This window comes from Bubalus kerabau, chromosome 2 (assembly GCF_029407905.1).
Source record: "Bubalus kerabau isolate K-KA32 ecotype Philippines breed swamp buffalo chromosome 2, PCC_UOA_SB_1v2, whole genome shotgun sequence".
Taxonomy (NCBI): domain Eukaryota; kingdom Metazoa; phylum Chordata; class Mammalia; order Artiodactyla; family Bovidae; genus Bubalus; species Bubalus kerabau.
Genome location: NC_073625.1, coordinates 99,543,462 through 99,565,261, shown reverse-complemented (window position 1 = coordinate 99,565,261; position 21,800 = coordinate 99,543,462). Strand labels below are relative to the sequence as shown.

Here is a 21,800-nt window from a genome sequence, read left to right as displayed (position 1 = left end):
TGGGGCTTCTCATGTGGCTCAGTGGTAAAGAATCCAAGAGACATCAGTGCAGATGTGGGTTCTAACTCTGAGTGGGGAAGATCCCCTGGAGCAAGAAATGGCAATCCACTCTAGTGTTCTTGCCTGGGAAATCCCATGGACACTGGAGCCTGTCATAAGAGGAGCCTTATAACAGTAAAGACAGACACCCTCTACCCTGAATAGGATGTTAAATTGATTACAAAACAAATTATGGTTAATCTATCACATACCAAATCTGTGAAAGCTGGACTACATCCTGTTGGTGGTAAGTGCCGACTATGGTCTCAATTTCCAGGGGAAAAAATGTTATAAAATGGGTCTGGTGCCTGCTAGGAAGTCTGAATCCATATACATCATACAAAAATATGATATTTCATTCAGTACTCAGAAGTTTAGATTCCTTTCTCACATTTTTCAATTTTCTCACATCAGGGCAGGAACAAATATGATCATATAGGCTCAGGGATTTCTTTGTTTCATTTTTTATTTTTATAGGAAGCAGAAGCTAGTCAATACCGTTCCAAGTATAAGAAGCAGCAACACGAGTTGAATGAAGCTAAGGAAAGAGCAGAGACAGCCGAATCTCAAGTTAATAAACTCAAGATGAAAGCAAAAGAGTTTGGGAAAAAGGTGCGTCAGGTATTCAGTTCTGCTGTAACTTTTAAAGCATTGGTGTTTCAGGCTCATGTCATCACGTGGAAAATTGTTTCTTCAGAGGCTTTTAAAAACAACATTGAGAAAGAGTTTCTGATAAAATCTCATGTTTATTCTACCTGTCTGGGTAGTACCAGACAGTAAGCATTTGAGTGGGGTGCGCACTATATTACACTTCTCAAATGCTTAATTCTAGGTTAATGTGCAGGTTCTGGGCCTAGATTCACGTGGGTAGGACAGCCAGGCATCCAAGGAGAAAAGATGATTAAAGAAGCACAGATGGATCTGCTTGAAATTCTAAGCAAACTCTTCTGTGGTAGGCAAGTATCACATCGATATGCAGATCCCAGGGGGACAGGTTTAAAGTGGAGGCCATGAAGAACAAATGCAAGAGTCTTGCTTTCTGGTTTTCTTCCCTAAAAGAGAAAGGAACTGTCTACATCTGTGTCCACGAAAATTCTCTTCCAATAGTAGGGGCCACTGCCCTAATTTTCCTGGGAAAGTGACAGAGAACATGGAGCTGTAGGCTTGGCAGGGCCAGTATCTTAGCCTGTTCAGAGATGTCACACCAGAGATGGAGTGGCTTACAAACTGCAAACACTTCTCACAGGCCTGAAGGCTGTGAAGTCCAGGGTCATGGAGCTGGCAGATTTGGAATCAGGTGAGGGCTACTTCCTTATAGACAACCCTCTTCCCATTGTAACCTCACATGGTAGAAAGAAGGGAAGAAGCTCTCTGGAGTCTTTTTTTCTTAAGGACATTACTCCCAGGCATGAGGACTCAATCTCATGACCTAATCCCTTCACAAAGGCCCCAGCTCCTAATACCATCACTGTTGGGGTTAGGAATTCAACATGTGAATTTTGTGGGGGGACAAAAACATTCATACTATGGCAGTGAGCTCAGCTTCCTCACTGAGACTGTTACTAGAAACAGTTGTTAAATGAGAGCTGGCTTTAGGAGAAGCAGATTAAAAGAGGTTGTATACACTCCATAGAATGCCTACAGAGCACTTAGCACAGGCACCACCATTTCAGTTTTTAAAATGAATTACTAGTAAATTTGCAAAAAAAGGAGAGAGGGTAACAAATAGTAAATACTACCCTACGGGAGATCAGAGGATCTCTTTTGAAGAAGAGACTAAAAGTTGGTCATATTGAATATATTTGGATCCAAATATGAAAAATATGAGACTTTTGCAGGCTCTAGAAATTTCTTATTGATGAACAAATAGTCTCAGGGAGAAGGCCTATATTGAGAGGTCCAGCTAAGTGGTTTGAACTCTGGCCTCAATCTGCAAAGTGTTACAGCCTGGGATCAGGGTCTTCTGTGTGGAAGCTGCCCAGCAACCCCCTGTGATGGATTTGCTTAGGGAAATGCTTCGCACATGCTACAATTGCACTCAGCTGCATGAGGTCGGAGGGCCTCGGAAACAGATGTAATGCTTTCGACTTTGTCACAGTTATTTCCAACAAAGAGTAAAATGAGTGAAGCAGAAACTGCTTCTGAGAGGCCAGAGATGAATAGGAGAATCGTCCTTGGCAACGCAGTGACTAATTGTTTTCCATTCACAGAAGGAGAGCCTGAACATCTCTCCACTGTCATAAACCAAAGGAAACGGTTTTCGGATAGAATTGTGCATCAGATCTGGGGAGCGAATTGGTGATGCATGTCATCTCTCCCTGCTGGGGTCTTCTCCAGAGGGTGCTGCCTTTACTGGCAATGCAAGGCGGGCAGAAAATTGAGTGACTAAGCACGCCTTTGCGGTGAATTACTGGGGTCTGCTTTCTCTCATGCAGATAATTGCCTCAATTCCCTGCCTCCCTTTGAAGCTAATGAAGAGTTGGCTAAGGCCTGCTTATGACTGGAAAGCCCTGGGCTTCGTTCTGGGTGTATGTCCCACTGATGAAAGTCACAGGAATCTCATAGAACATGCTGATATTCTATTTTTCAGGTCCATGAAGAATGAGCCGTCCTCGTTTATAAAGGATAGAGGCTGGAAAGGTACAAGGAGGTACTATTTTCTGACCAGAAACTTAAGTTGCATTTGAAGTATCCACCTTTAGAATGATGTACAGTTGCTTTACAATGTTATATTAGTTTCAAGTGTAATAACATATTGCTTCAATATTTGTAGATTATACTCCAGTTAAAATGACTATAAAATACTGCTTATATCCTCTCTGGTGCACATTGCATTCTTGTGTCTTATTTATTTTGTACCTGGTGCTTTGTACCTTTTAATCCTCTTTCCCTCCCTGGTACCCCTCTCCCTACTGGTAACCACTAGTTTCTTCTTGTATTTAAAAGTCTCTGTTTTGATATATCCACTCATTTGGGAAACATTTTTAAAAATATGCTGCATCAAAAGTAGTTTAAACAAGGTGATCAGGAAACATAATCATAAAAGGAAATATTGTTGCTTTCAAGGGTAGTGGGGAATTTTTTGATCCTCAGATGTAAGTAAACATTTCACATGAAAGATTAAATAGATGCAAGAATCTTTTAAATTTTGATGTTTAAGAAATACTTTGTTCATATTGCATCTTAATGAGTAATATTCATAGAAGACATGAGCTATGTTATGGTCCCTGGGGAGTTCTGCTAGACTCATTTCTACATCCATGAGTCTATTTTTAGCCACTGACGGTGGGAGACAACAGGCTAGTCTTAGTGTTCTACAGTGATTTACCTATAGTCATAGGTAGGAGGGTTTTCCTGACACAAAGCACCCATGTATGCTACATGCGGGTGCAACACTGAAGCACCCTCCCACACGAGATGCTCAGTTTAGCGATAACTGGTATGCTGTCTGTATTGTACCAATGTGGCTAAGCTGGAGGTACATTTCCTAGAATTCCCTTCTCTCTGTGGTTCTGGATTACAGTTGGTCACAAAAGAAAAATGCACCCGATTTGAGAGGCAGAAGTGAAGGAGAAGCTGCTTTGTTTTTATGCTCATACGGTCAATGTATGGTCCCAGGTACAGTGAAAGCTGGCAGATATTCCTCAAGGCTGAAAGGGTGAGCTAGCTGGGATGGGCCCCAGCTCCTGTCAGAGTCCTTGCCAGCCAGGCCTGTGGCTCCATGGCAGTAGGCGCTGGCCTGTCTTACAGGTCACTCCCAGCATAGACTCTAGAGGCTCCAAGAGACAGCACGGGATCCGGTTTGTTCTTATAAATTCCAGTTCATCCTTACTCCATGTCCAGCTCTCCTTTCCGACGCTGGCACGTCTGCCCAACAGCAACCTCAGGGACAGCACCAGATGTGGAGGGGCAGGCTGGCGCAGACTTCTTCACCGCTGCCCACGGTGGTACAATGTTGAACGTCTATGACAAATCCTTGTTCTGTCATTCTCAGCAGTCTGCCTCTCCGATTCAACCTGAGTCTAAGATTAAGCTCAGCAGTGTTGAAAGACACAGGGTCCTTCTTACCTGCCGTCCTCAATGTGCTGGCTTTGGTCTTTACATCTGTCACCCTCATCACAGTAAGAACAGTTCTGAGCATATTCTCCTCACCAAGTGCCCTATGTCCTTTTCTACAGATTTTCCTTATGCGTCCTTAGTACTCGACAATTTGTGATGAACACTGGTCGCAACACTGCAGCAAATACCTGAGGTCAACAAAACTCTGTGCAAAACAGACTGTGAATGAGCCCACTGATACAGAAAACTGGACCAGGTGGCATTAATACACAGTTGGGGTTGGTTTTCTCCCATCAACTATAGGCTTAAAAATGTGATTGTCATAAAAGTCCTAGTTAGGCTTCCTTTTTAACACATTGATAATAAAATTAAGGAGAACAGATCATCCAGTCAACTGAGTTATCCATTCTCCCCTTGCATAAAAATGTATATGAAAATTTAAATTTATTAGAAATCTGATTAACAAAATGACAACTGAGCCAAAGAGTAAATTATCTTAATAACTGGGGTCACTCAGCTATGAAACCCTGGGGTTGGATAGTACAACCCAACCCCGGGGATGTCAATTCTTGAGTTGATAGGGCCTTTTGCACCTTGGGTTGTCTTAGAGACACTGACATTCTTACTCTTTGGGGTCCCTAAGATCCACCATACTAAATCTAGTAGATTAGGCTGATATTAACCATTCATATAAAACTAGAGTACAATACTTTAGCACGTCAATTGCTTTGTTTTCTTGGCCCTGGTTTTTCACCTTTTCACTCAGATGATTTTTGCTTCTACCACTCACCCATCATTAGTTGATCAGATTTTGAATCATCTCAGTGATTTGTTTCTTCTGAGTTCTTGGCAGAAACTTCACTGAAGCCTCCTGGGCTGGTTGCAGCAGGAATGTAAATAAATGAGAGAGTTCTTTTATCCAAGTTGAATTGGAATCCTTGGTACCCAGGCATTTATAATCTTGATGCAGGTGGGGGGCCCGAGAATGATTCTTAGTTTTTGAAGACAGAATGTGACTATTCTCTTCACAGTATCACAGGTTTCTGCAATGGTAGAACTGTCAGGTCACGACAAACCATTGCTGGAATCACGGTGAAGAAAGGGGAGGTGAGGTCATAGGATATTACAGATGTTTGTGCTGTGTTGTCAACTTCTTTCTTCACTTCCTGAATTGGGTAGATAATCTGAAAGAGCCTAGAACCAAGAAACACGGACTCAAAATAGTTGTTGTTTATGTCAGAATAGCCATTTTAATATTAATGGTGGTAGTGTTTTGTTTTGGTTTTTTTGGGGGGGGGAACTGTAAGCTACTGTTTGCATCTATAATCAGAGATCCATGAGACAGTTATAAGTAGTTATGAAGTTAGATCTTATCAATTTTAATTTCCCTGCTAAATGTTCCTGAGATTTTAACAAGTAGAAAAACAAGTTTATCCCACTCTTTGCTGTTATGTGTCCTGATTAATGGAAGTCATAAATAATAAAAGGTGTGCAGCAAAAAAGTATACAAGCAAGCTATAAATTCACAAGTGAATTATCAGTTCTGAAGGAACCTAGTTGGCTGGAAAAGTGTAGAAGGTCAGTAGTCTGAGTCTGGGCAGAAACTGCAGTTTGCTTTTCTCTACTTTATCTGTATTTCCTTCCACTTCTATGCAACCCCATGTTTCCAGCAGAAGAGTAAGTACATTGGTGCATAGTGCCATTTGAGATCTTGACAAGTAACAGTTGGAAATGAGATGAGCAAGCACTTACTTAAGTGACTACGACCGGTTTAATTACAGACAGTGGAAGACCCTAAGTGTATTTTTTCCTGTTCTATTATCCTGCAATCCCTCCTGCCTTTTTTCTGTGTAAAAGTCCTGCAAAATAATGTGTGAATCAGTCAAAAGTTCAATTAGCTTTTTACCATAGCATTCTTATAAATAGTTTGATAAAGGAAATGCCTTACCACATTTTCTTCTGCAGTACCAGCACTGCTCGAGTTCTGATTAGTAGGCGGATGCCTTTCTACAGGAAAAAAAAACAGAACTTAAAAAGACATCTTTTTGCCAACACCCCAATTCTCCCTTATTCCCACCTCAGTAACAAAAAATAGTTGTTCAGTCGTGTCCACCTCTTTGTGCCCCCATGGGCTGTAGCCTGCCAGGCTCCTCTGTCCATGGAATTCTCCAGGTAAGAATACTGGAGTGGGTTGCCATTCCCTTCTCCAGGGGATCTTCCCAACCCAGGGATCAAACCCAGGCCTCCTGCATTGCAGGCAGATTCTTTACCATGTGAGTCACCAGGGAAGCCCCACCTGAGTATGATTATGTTATTAGAATCACATTAGTCACTCCCCTCTTTGTATCTTTTTCCAACAAACAGCATTAAAAATGTCCTTAATGTAGAAATACTTCATCAGAAACACACAGCAGTAAATTCAGGTGCTCCAAAGCAGGGATAAAGGCAGTTCAAGCAAGCCAGAAGCTCCTGGCTCTCTAAGATGGTTGGCCTGATGCCTACTAACTATAAACAATGGGAAAGAGCCAAGGTGGTGATGGACAGGAAAAGGGGGCATAAAAAAAATTCAGACCACAAACTATGGAACACTCTGTTTTATTTTTTTAAGTGGCCCACGCCCTGATGTGGTTTTTGCTGACATCTGACTGCTCCTCCAGAATCAGAATCCGTCCTGCTATCTGCCTTGGGATGCTGACCTGGATGGGTTCTACCTGCAGGGCTTCTCTTCCCTCTGCTTTCATCTGGGGTGGAGATCAGAGGGCAGGAGGGGCAAAATCAGGTGTTTCTTCTCCTAGCTCCTTCCGTGTCAGGTCACCTTACTCTGGCTGTGTGCTCTATGTGAAGCCACCTTCCTTACAACACAGCTGGTCCTGTGACTCTCTCCTTTCAGGTTTTGGGCACTGTTCTTCCTCCTTGTCCCTTTAGATTGAGGGCTTCCAGCAAAGCTCTGAGGGGTGCAGTCTCTTCTGTGCTCCCCTTTCTCCAGTTTTGAGTGTGCCAGGTGCTTTGTGTTGGAACTTCACTTGTGCACACTACCACTATAGAAACTAAACCATCATTCTTGAGTAGTGCCCCCTCTCCTAGAACTTGAACCTAATCTCAAGTACCATGATATTAGGATTTGCATGGTGAAGACAAACTAGACTACCTGAAACCTCCCATTTTTTCCCTACTTCTGGCAGCTAAGGGATAGGAACATCAAGGGCAATGGCCTGCTTATTCACATAGACAATCACAGGGCTGCAACAGATGAAATCCTTGCTCACTATCACCCTTAAAGCACTACCTTCAATAATGGTGTCCACAATGACCAAATAACCCTGACTTCAGCGGGGGCAATAGGAAAATATCAATCAGAAGAAGGGACACTGAATCTGTCTCAACCTCCCAGGACACTCAGAGCTTTCTTAGAGAGATGATGAAATCAGTGAGAGCTTCATGGGGCCAAGATCTACCTCTGCCACTAGTTACCTGGGTCATCTCAGGTGCTGCCTGTAAGTCTGTTTCAGATGCCTATTTAGCATTTGTGTTATCTTTTTTGATTCTAATTTTCTGACCTGTAAAATGTGGAAATAAGTAAATCTAAGTTTTTCACCGATCTAAATTTGTTAATAAAAGCAAAGTCTTTTAAGAAGGCCTGTGACCGTGGAATCTTAGTATCATGTTGAATTACTACAAGTAATTAAATTACTATAAGTTTTCTACCAGAAAATTTAGAAAAAGTTTTTTAAAAACTTCACACAATTAAAATAAAATGGTCCATCAAGGACAATGCTGTTTTGAGCAATAGCAACTATTAACAAGGGCTTCTCTGATGGCTCAGCTGGTAAAGAATCCACCAGCAATGTGGGAGATCTGGGTTCAATCCCTGGGTTGGGAAGACCTCCTGCAGACAGGAATGGCTACTCACTTCAGTATTCTGGCCTGGAGAATTCCATGGACTCGCTTGTCATCTTGGATACACCTCCACCTGAACCCCTGGGCATGAGACCAAAGCACCCATGAGATAGTACCTTTGTGGAAACCGATGCATCTTTTTGATCTAACAGCTCGAGGGGCCACCGACAGCAACAAAACTGCCGATACAACGGCCACCAAAACTGGAACAATTATCCCAGCAGGCGCTCTTGGGCTTGCTTCTAAATAAGACAAACAGAAAGTCTATAGCTGGAAGAAAAGTTACCAGACAACAAAAGAAAATGTATAGCTGGGTGAGTATGTTTATTCAAAGTAGCTATTTCTGCATTCTGCATGGGAAGCAGATATCATATTAGTGAAAAGACTTTTCCTAATGAAAAGACCCATTAAAGACACAAACAACAGCCCTGTCTGGATCAGTGTTTTTCATGAGCATAAATAATACTTCCCAGTTCCCAGGTGGCGCTAGTAGTAGAGAATTCTTCTGCCAATGCAGGAGACATAAGAGATGAATGTTTAATCCTTGGGTCAAGAAGATCCCCTGGAGGAGGGCATGACAACCTACTCCGGTATTTTTGCCTGAAGAATCTCACTGACAGAGGAGTGTGACAGGCTACAGTCCATAGGGTCGAAAAGAGTTGGACATGACTGAAGCAACTTAGCACATCATCCCATCTAATATATCTACTATTGGGGGAATCTGCCAAAGCTGATATTAAACAATTTGGGGCATAGTGGGGATGGGAGTCAAGAGAGGAAAAAGTCTGAAAACTTGAGAGACAATGAGTTTTTTATGCATTTTAAGTCTTTGTTTTATATTGTAATAAGGGAATTAACATACTTTTGTGTGTGTGTGCTCAGTCGCATCAGTAGTGTCTGACTCTTTTGTGACCCCATGGACTGTAGCCCGCTAGGCTCCTCTGTCCATGGGATTCTCCAAGAATACTAGAAGGGTTGCCATGCCCTTTTACAAAGGAGTAATTATGACTACAAACTAACCGCAGCCTAGTGTTTTCCTTGGGGGATGAAGGTAGGGAGGGCACAGTGTACCCTTGGCTTGGAAAAGGCAGGATCCTAGAAGAATACAGATAAGAGGTACAGAGATGATGAGAAAAGCTGAATAGGAGCCATGATCTTGAGTAAAAAGTGACAGGTGACCACCAAGATAACCAATGGTGCTTGGAGTTCCTCAGGAATAACTGGAGGAACCTGAACTCTTTTCAGCCTCTTGATTGGAACTAGAGTTGTTATAATTTGTATTATAGGAGGTAACATTCAAAACTAGAATGCCAAGTACATTTACAAAACATATGTTTCACTGACTCATTTTAATAAATACAAAGAGGTGCCATGGTCTCCCATGATGTCAACTGCTGAAGGATAAGGTGATCAGCCCCCCTAGACAGTCAACTTCATGAGTACACATTCCTTGATTCTATGGATACTGAACTAGAAATATTTTAAACAATGAGTTGTGGCAATTAGCTTACTCCTTGGAAGGAAAATTATGACCAACCTAGATAATATATTGAAAAGCAGAGATATTACTTGGCTAATGAAGGTCCGTCTAGTCAAGGCTATGGTTTTTCCAGTGGTCATGTATGGATGTGAGAGTTGGACTGTGAAGAAAGCTGAGTGCTGAAGAATTGATGCTTTTGAACTGTGGTGTTGGAGAAGACTCTTGAGAGTCCCTTGGACTTTAAGGAGATTCAACCAGTCCATCCTAAGGAGATCAGTCCTGGGTGTTCATTGGAAGGACTGATGTTGAAGCTGAAACTCCAATACTTTGGCCACCTCATGGGAAGAGCTGACTCATTAGAAAAGACTCTGATGCTGGGAGGGATTGGGGGCAGGAGGAGAAGGGGATGACAGAGGATGAGATGGCTGGATGGCATCACCGACCTGATGGACATTAGTTTGAGTGTACTCCAGGAGTTGGTGATGGACAGGGAGGCCTGGCATGCTGCAATTCATGGGGTCGCAAAGAGTTGGACACGACTGAGCGACTGAACTGAACTGAGAGGTAAAAAATGAGCCAAATCAGGCACAACCTTAATGTTTCAAATGTCTTCTGATGACTGTTTTCACCAGGTTTACAGACCATGCTTCAATAGCCTGCAGCAGAAGCTTCAGTTCTAACTTCCCACCATGCCTTCACAGCTTTCTCTCCCCAGACCCAGACCCTAAGGCACATATCAGCACAATGGTAAGCAGGAATTGAAGATGCTCAGCCCACAGAGTAACAAAACATAGAGGTTCCATCTTCCATTTCTGAAGCTCTGAAACCCTAAAAGGGAAATCTTCTGGGAGTAATTTCCTTTAATTTTTCAGTGCAAGGCTTTTGTGTGGTTGAAGAAAGGAAACTATCTACCATTTTGACTGGGAGTATCCCTGTAAACAGTGTTTTCAGAAATTCTATTCAAAGGTATTCTTGAAATGCCAACCTAATTTCCTGTTTGATGTTCACAATCTCTACTGCTGTACCTGAAACCCATGTCCAACCCTACTTGTAACTTACCTACATGCAGTGTTTGGATGGTGAGTAAGGTACTTTCATTTGATGAAATATCGCACAAATATTCCCCACTGTCTGAAAGACGAAGATCCTTCACAGTTAAAGAGAAGTCACGTGAGTTTATCAGCTCTTCTTTCCATGAAAGTCGAGGTTGACTGATAAGTGTTTCTTGTGAGGAGTTCTTAAAGTAAGCCAGGAGCAAGGAACTTCCACTTTCCACTCTGTACCAAGTGACTGTGAAGTCTTGATTTGGTGGGAAAGAACTGTTTTCAGGCTTACACGAGAGTAAAACGTTTTCGCTTTGCATTTTATGAAGGACATCTAACAACAGAATAGAAAAGTAAAGATAAATGAAAAATTTTTCAAATGAATTTTCTAAGTTATACTTAGAAATATCTTTGAAAACACTTTTTGGAAAGCAGTGAGATATTTGTGCTGTGGAGTTTCTTAAAAGCTTTACACCACTATTTTAAAGTCACCCACCAAGGTTAAGTTTAGGCTTCAAGGAGGCCCAAGTCTGGGCCAGCTAGGGAGATGACACACCTCGTTTTCAACTCCTACAACCTGAGCATGATCACTCGAGTGCTGCTACCAGTCACCAGTGTTTTTAACTCAGCAATCTTCTGTTGACCTCTTGAATGCTGGTGTTCCCCAGGCTGCCTTCTTGGCACCATGTACTACCTAGAAGTCTCTGCTACTTCCATGGTCTCAACCACTTCTTTTTTTTTTTTTTTTAATTTTATTTTATTTTTAAACTTTACATAATTGTATTAGTTTTGCCAAATATCAAAATGAATCCGCCACAGGTATACATGTGTTCCCCACCCTAAACCCTCCTCCCTCCTCCTTCCCCATTCCATCCCTCTGGGTCGTCCCACTTCTTAATCTCTCTTTCTGGACAAAGTCTTTTTCCTAGCACATGAGTATATTTCTAACCGTGTGCAGGAATTCCCCACTGGACCGATCTTTTAGAGCAGGGAGTCTGCTGGGTATTCTCGGATTCCCCTCCGGAGTTAGCAGCCCATTGTCCTTCCTGTTCTGCCAGCTGACTTCTATGGACCGTCATGAATTATCCTCCCTGGTTTTAGACTCACCTACTCTGCAGTCCACCTGCGAGAGAGTGATGCCAAAGCAAGCTATCTAAAACACAACAGTCCACCTGTGAAAGAGTGATACCAGAGAAGCCATCTAAAATACAACTTCCGGTCTCTCCGATGCTTCATATCCTTCTTTGGCTCCGAACTACCTCCAGGCCACCTCAAGCTCCTTAGCAAGATGAAGGCATTTGATCTGGTTTTTGCCTTCCTCTCTAGGCTTAATTCTTGATACTTCAGTTTCACTCTCAACCACTTTTACGTCCACAAATTCAGGCAATATTTACCCCCATCTCTGCTTTTGCATATAGTATGTTTTTTACCTGGAATGCCTATGTTCTCCTGAAATTCCCTACTACTCCTTTAAAGTTCGGCCTGTATGCAATTCCTTAAGCATATATTCTATAACAACCTGATCCATACCCAACCATAGTGAACAGATTTAATCACTCTCTTTGTATGCTACTTTCCTGGTTTAGTTTTATTTTTACATGTCTGTACTAGATACTGTGGATCCATAAGTGAGAGTCCACAGCATCTAGTATACAGCTAGTTCTGAGGTTCACAGCCTGAGTGACAAAGTTTGGCACATAACGGATCCTCAACAAGACAAAACAGCACTAAGCGTAAGGAACCATTGGAACTTCAGGATACTCAATTCTGAATAAATGAGAGAAATTATGATTCTCCAAATAAAATATTTACAATTTAATATTTTCAACCCTTTCCCACATTTCCATTGCTACTTGGCTGATGAAGAGTGAATATTAGCGGCCCATACTATTGACATCATATAAGGATAATGAATAATTTTCCCAAATAAGACATACATATGACCAGCAGGCACCTGAAAAGTTCAACATCACTGAGCATCAGGGAATGCAAATCAATGCAACCACAGTGAGCTCTCACCTCACACCTGTCAGAAGCACTGTTACCAAACACAGATAGATAACAAGTGTTGGTTAGATGTGGAGAAAAGGGAACCCTTGTGCATAGGTTGGCCCCAGATAAATAGCAGGGAGGGAAGACAGCTCCGCCCATCAACAAAAAATTGGATTAAACATTTACTGAGCATGGCCCCACCCATGAGAACAAAACCCAGTTTCCCCCTCTGTCAGTCTCTCCCATCAGGAAGCTTCCATAAGCCTCTTATCCTTCTCCATCAGAGGGCAGACAGATTGAAAACCACAATCACAGAAAACTAGCCAAACTAATCACATATACCACAGCCTTGTCCAACTCAGTGGAACTATGTTGTGTAGGGCCACCGAAGATGGATGGGTCATGGTGGAGAGGTCTGACAAAATGTGGTCCACTGGAGAAGGGAATGGCAAACCACTTCAGTATTCTTGCCTTGAGAACCCCATGAACAGTAAGAAAAGGCAAAAAGATAGGACACTGAAAGATAAACTCTCCAGGTTACTAGGTGTCCAATATGCTACTAGAGATCAGTGGAGAAATAACTCCAGAAACAATGAAGGGATGGAGCCAAAGCAAAAACAACACCCAGTTATGGATGTGACTGGTGATGGAAGCAAAGTCTGATGCTGTAAAGAGCAATATTGCACAGGAACCTGGAATGTTAGGTCCATGAATCAAGACAAATTGGAAGTGATCAAACAGGAGATGGCAACAGTGAACATCGACATTGTAGGAATCAGTGAAATAAAACGTGGGGTATCTTTTCACAGCTGCTCCAGCAAAGCACAGCCGCTGCTCCTTACCTCAGACGTGGGGTAACCGTGAAGAGATACCCTACATCCAAGGTAAGAGAAACCCAAGTAAGACGGTAGGAGCTGAGAAAGGGCATCAGAGGGCAGACAAGCTGAAACCACAATCACAGACAACAGGCCAATCTGATCACACAGACCACAGCTTTGTCTAACTCAATGAAACTAAGCCATGCCATATGGGGCCACCCAAGATGGACGGGTCATGGTGGAGAGATGTGACAGAATGTGGTCCACTGGAGAAGGGAATGGCAAACCACTTCAGTATTCTTGCCTTGAGAACCCCATGAACAGTAAGAAAAGGCAAAAAGATAGAACACTGAAAGATGAACTCCCTAGGTCGGTAGGTGCCCAATATGCTACTGGAGATCAGTGGAGAAATAACTTCAGAAACAATGAAGGGATGGAGCCAAAGCAAAAACAACACCCAGTTATTGATGTGACTGGTGGTGGAAGCAAGGTCCGATGCTGTAAAGAGCAATATTGCACAGGAACCTGGAATGTTAGGTCCATGAATCAAGGCAAATTGGAAGTGCTCAAACAGGAGATGGCAAGAGTGAATGTCGACATTCTAAGAATCAGCAAACTAAGATGGACTGCAATGGGTGAATTTAACTCAGATGACCATTATATCTACTACTTTTGGCAGGAATCCCTTATAAGAAATGGAGTAGCCATCATGGTCAACAAGAGTCCAAAACGCAGTACTTGGATGCAATCTCAAAAATGACAGAATGATCTCTGCTTATTTCCAAGGCAAACCATTCAATATCATGGTAATCCAAGTCTATGCCCCAACCAGTAATGCTGAAGAAGCTGAAGTTGAACAGTGCTATAAAGACCTAAAAGACCTTCTAGAACTAACACCCAAAAAAGATGTCCTTTCCATTACAGGGGACTGGAATGCAAAAGTAGGAAGTCAGGAAACACCTGGAGTAACAGGCAAATTTGGCCTTGGAGTACAGAATGAAGCAGGGCAAAGGCTAATAGAGTTCTGCCAAAAGAATGCATTGGCATAGCAAACACCCTCTTCCAACAACACAAGAGAAGATTCTACACATGGACATCACCAGATGGTCGACACTGAAATCAGACTGATTATATTCTTTGCAGCCAAAGATGGAGAAGCTCTATACAGTCAGCAAAAACAAGACTGGAAGCTGACTGTGTCTCAGATCATGAACTTCTTATTGCCAAATTCAGACTGAAATCGAAGAAAGTGGAGAAAACCACTAGACCATTCAGGTATGACCTAAATCAAATCCCTTATGACTATACAGTGGAAGTAAGAAATTGATTGAAGGGACTAAATCTGATAGAGTGCCTGATGAACTATGGATAAAGGTTCGTGACATTGTACAGGAGACAGGGATCAAGACCATCCCCAAGAAAAAGAAATGCAAAAAAGCAAAATGGCTGTCTGAGGAGGCATACAAATAGCTGTGAAAAGAAGTGAAAAGCAAAGGAGAAAAGGAAAGATAATACCCATTTGAATGCAGAGTTCCAAAGAATAGCAAGAAGAGATAAGAAAGCCTTCCTCAGTGATCAATGCAAAGAAATAGAAGAAAACAACAGAATGGGAAAGACTAGAGATCTCTTCAAGAAAATTAGAGATACCAAGGGAACATTCCTGCAAAGATGGGCTCAATAAAGGACAGAAATTGTAGGGACCTAACAGAAGCAGAAGATATTAAGAAGAGGTGGCAAGAATACACAGAAGAACTGTACAAAAAAGATCTTCAGGACCAAGATAATCATGATGGTGTGATCACTCACCTAGAGCCAGACATCCTGGAATGTGAAGTCAAGTGGACCTTAGAAAGCATCACTACTAACAAAGCTAGTGGAGGTGATGGAATTCCAGTTGAGCTAATTCAAATCCTGAAAGATGATGCTGTGAAAGTGTTGCACTCAATATGCCAGCAAATTTGGAAGACTCAGCAGTGGCCACAGGACTGGAAAAGCTCAGTTTTCATTCCAATCCCAAAGAAAGGCAACGCCAAAGAATGCTCAAACTACTGCACAATTGCACTCATCTCACACGCTAGTAAAATGATGCTTAAAATTCTCCAAGCCAGGCTTCAGCAATATGTGAACTGTGAACTTCCAGATGTTCAAGCTGGTTTTAGAAAAGGCAGAGGAACCAGAGATCAAATTGCCAACATCTGCTGGATCATCAAAAAAGCAAGCGAGTTCCAGAAAAAACATCTATTTCTGCTTTATTGACTATGCCAAAGCCTTTGACTGTGTGGATCACGATAAACTGTGGAAAATTCTGAAAGAGATGGGAATACCAGACCACCTGACCTGCCTCTCCAGAAACCTGTATGCAGGTGAGGAAGCAACAGTTAGAACTGGACATGGAACAACAGACTGTTCTAAATAGGAAAAGGAGTACGTCAGGGCTGTATATTGTCACCCTGCTTATTTAACTTATAAGCAGAGTACATCATGAAAAACGCTGGGCTGGAAGAAGCACAAGCTGGAATCAAGATTGCCAGGAGAAATATCAATAACCTCAGAAATGCAGATGACACCACCCTTATGGCAGAAAGTGAAGAAGAACTAAAGAGCCTCTTGATGAAAGTGAAAGAGGAGAGTGAAAAAGTTGGCTTAAAGCTCAACATTCAGAAAACTAAGATCATGGCATGCAGTCCCATCACTTCATGGGAAATAGATGGGGAAACAGTGGAAACAGTGTCAGACTTTATTTTTATGGGCTCCAGAATCACTGTAGATGATGATTGCAGCCATGAAATTAAAAGATGCTTACTCCTTGGAAGGAAAGTTATGACCAACCTAGACAGCATATTCAAAAGCAGAGACATTACTTTGCCAACAAAGGTCCTTCTAGTCGAGGCTATGGTTTTTCCAGTGGTCATGTATGGATGTGAGAGTTGGACTGTGAAGAAAGCTGAGCGCCAAAGAATTGATGCTTTTGAACTATGGTGTTGGAGAAGACTCTTGAAGAGTCCCTTGGACTGCAAGGAGATCCAGCCAGTCCATCCTAAGGAGATCAGTCCTGGGTGTTCATTGGAAGGACTGATGTTGAAGCTGATGCGAAGAGCTGACTCACTGGAGAAAACCCTGATGCTGGGAAAGATCATGGGCAGGAGGAGAAGGGGACAACAGAGGATGAGATGGTTGGATGGCATCACCGACTGAATGGACGTTGGTTTAGGTGGACTCGGGGAGTTGGTGATGGACAGGGAGGCCTGGCGTGCTGCGGTTCATGGGTCGCAAAGAGTCGGACACGACTTAGTGACTGAACTGAACTCATGGTGTGTAATCTATAAAAATATCTAATTACTATATTTTATACCTGAAATAATATTGTAAGTCCACTGTACTTCAATATATTTGAAAGTTAAGAAAATTCAGGGGAAGAAAAGGCCCAAAAAAGATACCTAACCTCTGCTGCTGCTGCTGGTAAGTCGCTTCAGTCGTGTCCAACTCTGTGTGACCCCATTGATGGCAGCCACTAGGCTTCTCTGTCCCTAAGATTCTCCAGGCAAGAATACTGGAGTGGGTTACCTCTACTTTCCCTATATAATGGAGATTTACAGAAAAAATTTGCTTTACTTCTAGTGAACTATAAAACAAATAATTTTCCTCAGTAATAGATAAATGGTGTCAATTTAATTTTTCTTCTCTTTAAACTCTTCTTAAACCGTATGCTATAGATAGATTGATCAGAGTTTGGGTTTGTTCAAATAAATGAGAGGAAGGAGCAGACGTGTTTATAAAGATTAATGGGCTAATGCTACTTAAGGAGACTAAACAGAAGCAATGCTAATTTTTGTTGGTTGAAAAACTGGCAAGAATCAGAGGTTGTGACCTGCTAGTAGACAAGCATCCTTTCCTTCTCCTCTGATCTTTTAAAGTGCAATGCAGGTAGAAAATTCTGTGTAGAAGAACCATAGAGAAATACAGTAATACATACAAATATATTTGCTACTTTTCATTTCACACATTTTCCTTTAACTCGTAAACACCTTGCAAGGTAAGGATTACTTCCATTTTACCAACATGGAACCAACACTCACAAATAAAAATGATTGCTTGAGGCAATAGAGCCATTAATTAGAGCTGGGACTTTGGTCTGGTCCTCTGACTGCTGCAAATGCATTTCCTTCCTTTTTGTATTCCTTTCTTTATCTGTAAATCAATCCCCATTCCCTCCCTACCTTCGACAGCATGTTCACACAGATAGCCTACCTTTCATTGTCCATCTTCCTGTCCATGTTTGCTTCAGCAGTGGATTTTCAATTTCACACTGATATGATGAATTTGATCCTGTAATATTTACTCTGCTGTTTATATGAAAAGGACCCAAAGATCCCACTTCTTTCCCATTGTTTTCAGAGATAGATGTATTATTATCCACTTTCCATGTGATAATTGGATAAGGAAAAACACTTAACACATTGCATATTAAGAAGCTGTTGGTGGTGTTCTTTTCATACTTCATCACAGGTGTGACAAAAGCTATGAGGGAAAAAGAAGGGCATGTGAGGAACTCTCATTAGTTTCTTTTTAGGCCGCCTGTGCAGAACACTTAGTATTTTAATACCTATGAACCGAAAAGCCAAGCTTTGTGAGTAAAACTTGGCAGTTTCTGAAAGGAAAAACAACAAAAATTCTGTAGAATCTTAGGATATAGTCTGGTGATGGACAAGAAAAACAAAAAGTATGCATGGATACACAGCAACTAGCAAGCTCAACTCTCTAGAAAAAAAAATGGCCTCAGTGAGCAGTTAAAATGTGAGTGTCAGAAGCTGATAAAGTGGAGCTCATGCCGCACTCTGTACTCCTCAGGTACTGACTCAGAGGCTTTTTGGTTCTTCATTTACCCATAATTCTTAGATTTCCGAGTCAAGGTTTGAAGCAGCTAAATGGAACAGAGGGAGAAAGGACAAAGCCTATTTGAAAACGCCCCTCCCCCCAACAAATAAATGATTAGATAAGCAAAGTGAATAAAGATAGGGGAAAGCATAGAATATTAAAAATAAGTTAATTTAGAAAATGGGAAATGTAATTTAAATCAATAATTCAATATTTTTAAGCTATCATATTGGCAGAATTTCTTAAAACTGGTAATATTAGGTGCTGATATAAGACTTAAGGGGAAATGGATACTCTTATGCTGCTGCTGTACGTGACATATTATAATTTTACTCCTGACCCTGTTGTTTCAGACCATTTCCTAGTATTAAATATAAGGATGTTCATCACAACCTTTTTTTGTAATGTAAAACACTATGAATACCCGAATACCTATGAATGGAATAATGGGTGTATCAATGCTATACTCTAAAATACTATGCATTACAAATAATGAGGTAGTTTGTACACATTGTCTTAGAAGGAAGCCCACAGCTTATTAAACTAACAGGAAGGCATTCCAGGCAACACAGAATGGTACCACTGTCGTGTTTGTTAAACCTTACATGTGCACTCACCTCCCACCTTTAGTACTACTTTCTTTGTGATTTTTCCAAGTGATGTTCCCACATAGCATACGTAGATTCCTTCATCCTCAAGGGTTAATCTTCTGAAAGACAGGGAGGCATTCCCATTGTGAATCTCACCATGGAAGAGGGATATCCTGTTTGCATATCTGGGATCTTGCTTTTCCAACTGGTCGCTGTCTTTGTAGTATGAGTAAACATTGGTATCTTGGTTCTTCCAGTGAATTACGACATTGGGTCCACTCTCAAATGAGCAAGGGAGAATTACATCTTCACCTAGTCTTCCGGTGATGATTTGCTCATTCATACTAACATGACTGAAGGAATCTAAGAAGAGCATAACAAGAGCAGTTATGAAGTGAATTAGTGATGGGTGCTTATCAGGGTTATATCAGGGCTACCTAGGACTATCCTAGGTCAGCAGCCTGATCATTAACATCTATCATCTATCTATCTATCAAGAACCTTTGCTAGTCCAGTTCTCAGAAACAAGCCATGAAGCTCTGTATTTGAGCTGTATTTGAGTGTCTGCAATTTTAATTGAGTATCTGTTGGATTCAATGTAACTATTAGAATTGACAACAGTGTAAAGCATAGAAACCTTGCTTGATGCTTGATCAATAGTCTCATTTCTCCTCTGATCTTGGCCTACACAGTTACTGGAAATTATATTGTATTATATAAATTAAAGATTCCTGTTGATTTTTATCCCTGAACATATATCTTTAATACTTACTATACAATAACAAATTATTAAATAGTTTATTCAGCTTCTGGAGCCAGCAGACTCTTACAGAATAGAAAAATCTTAACTTGGTTGGATTAGGAAACATTTGGGACATGTAAAAGATAATGCTGCATTCAGGGATCTGTTGGGAATAAACAGACATTAGTTTTAAAAAATGGCACACATAGGAGTCCAAAAGGGGACATGAAGGGACTCATTTATTTTGGCTTTAGGACAACTCACAGGGTATCCTATGAGTCAGTTAAAATATAGTTAAGAAATATTATTCTAGATATAAATGTAGAAGTCCAATCCTCCTAATACATATAAGTTTATATATGTGTTTGAAGTAAAGTTAAAGTGTTAGTCACTCAGTCATGTCTGACTCTGCAACCCCATGGACTATGGCCTGCCAGGATCCTCTGCCCATGGAATTCTCCAGGCAAGAAAACTGGATGGGTAACCATTCCCTTCTCCAGGGGATCTTCCTAACCCAGGGATCGAACCCGGGTCTCCTGCACCACAGACAGATTCTTTACCAGGGAAGCCCATATATAGTCAACTTCAGAAGGTGATCTTAAAAAGCAAATGGACTCGTCACAATCAGGTTTTTGCAAAGAAAATATACTTATTATCTCATAATCACTGCAGGTAGTAGCCACTTTTTCCTGAACAAAAAGAAAAGTAGATCATGTGCCTTATCTATGAATTTTGTGATATTTTCACTGGAAAGGACATTATTTTACTCATAATGAAGTAAACTCCATTGACCTTGGCCAAAGCCACCTGTGATGGGAGAATTGGGTGTTCATGTGGCCAGGTCACAAAGTCTTTTCCCTTGGCCTTCTCCTCTGAGGCTCTTTTCCATTCTGCCATGTCCCACTTTGCCTCAGAGAAACAGTCTATCCAAAGGCTAGAGGAATGTGGCATTAAGCTGAAAGATGTGGAAAGGTGGGAAAGAAAAGGAGTGGTTTTGTTGACTTCCCTAATTGTTCTACTAAACATCTCTAGTATTTTATTGGGTAATTAAAAGTGCCTGTCATAGGACCTAGCGAAGCTGATAGTACCTTTTGTTGTGTCAAGCACCAAGCTAACACTTAAAAACAAATCAACCAATCAATCAAATTTGCCTATTTTATAATGATTTTATATCTGGTAACAGATAACAGATTAGAAAGAGCCTTAATCAGAGGAGACAGAAGAAAACATTATTTTTAATCTTCATGCATCTGCCTCCTGTTTATTATTAAGTGATCTTTTAGAAAAGTTGACAATGCTATGGCTACAGAAGAAACAGCCCCCTTGTATTGTGGCTCATGTTCCTGTCTAACGATACACATAACTAACACTGGGGTATAGTATAAAGGCACTTACCTTGAGGTCCACATAGAGATGGTATAAGAGTGAAGAAGAAAGACAGCACTGCCTGTGCCTTCATGGCTTGTGGAGATCATATCACTGATACTATCAAAGAGAAGCAAAATATGCAAGTTACAGATTTTAAGTGCAGACAGGAATTGGAAAAGAAAGAATTAATGTCTCTGCCTATAGGAGAATCATTAAATTAACTCTGGTGCATTCACACAAATAATTCTTCTACAACCATTAAATCTTTAAAATTAAATACTGTAAAAGACAGTTCAATGGTATGGAAAGAAGCTCTTAATGTTATAGGAGAAAAATCAGATTACAAGGCAACTTTTAAGTAGCACAATCCCCTTTTAAAAGTGCACACATTTCTGCACGTAGGAGGCCAACAGGACATATCACTAAATGTATAGCAGGATGTTAACTCTGAAGAAGAGATTTCACATCTAAGGCCGTACCTGCTATATAACAGATTCTGAAAAATGGCTGTTGAATGAAGAAAGATTTGGTATACATTAAATGGTGGTTGTCTGGATATTTGAAGAATAAAAACTGTATCATCATCTCAATAAATGCAGAAACAGCTTTTGACAAAATTCAGAATCCATTTATGATAAAAACCCTCCAGAAACTGGGCATAAAGGGAATATACCAAAACATAATAAAGTACATAGATGGCAAACTCACAGTTAACATCATACTCAATGGTGAAAAGCTGGAAGCCTTTCCTTTAAGATTATGATACCCACTCTGACCACTTTTATTCAAGATAGTATTAGAAATTCTAGTCACATCAATCAGACAAGACAAAGAAGTAGAATTAAGATCAGAAAGGAAGAAGTAAAACTGTCACTATTTGCTGATGACTTGATATAC

The 21,800-nt window shown here is 41.1% G+C and overlaps 2 protein-coding genes across 24 annotated transcripts in view; one reads left to right on the top strand and one right to left on the bottom strand.

The window, feature by feature from the left end:
• Positions 1-1,085, top strand: part of MYH15 (myosin heavy chain 15) — a 146,111-nt gene extending 145,026 nt beyond the window's left edge. The window contains exon 40 of the mRNA XM_055570077.1: positions 517-1,085. Within this exon, the coding sequence (XP_055426052.1) occupies positions 517-819 (303 nt within the window). The 3' untranslated portion in view covers positions 820-1,085. The remainder of the gene's footprint in view (positions 1-516) is intronic.
• Positions 1-21,800, bottom strand: part of HHLA2 (HHLA2 member of B7 family) — a 160,638-nt gene that overhangs the window by 1,197 nt on the left and 137,641 nt on the right. For 13 of the 23 annotated variants that reach the window (XM_055568083.1, XM_055568084.1, XM_055568086.1 and 10 more), the window contains 7 exons: positions 20,931-21,020; positions 18,821-19,156; positions 17,577-17,846; positions 10,535-10,852; positions 8,112-8,237; positions 6,047-6,105; positions 3,590-5,292 (listed from right to left, as the gene is read on the bottom strand). In XM_055568083.1, coding sequence (XP_055424058.1) covers positions 5,245-5,292; positions 6,047-6,105; positions 8,112-8,237; positions 10,535-10,852; positions 17,577-17,846; positions 18,821-19,156; positions 20,931-20,994 — 1,221 coding nt within the window. In that variant the 5' untranslated portion in view covers positions 20,995-21,020 and the 3' untranslated portion in view covers positions 3,590-5,244. Of the gene's footprint in view, positions 1-3,589; positions 5,293-6,046; positions 6,106-8,111; positions 8,238-10,534; positions 10,853-17,576; positions 17,847-18,820; positions 19,157-20,930; positions 21,021-21,800 lie in introns of those variants that run through there. The other 10 variants (XM_055568090.1, XM_055568094.1, XM_055568091.1 and 7 more) reach the window with 3 other exon arrangements.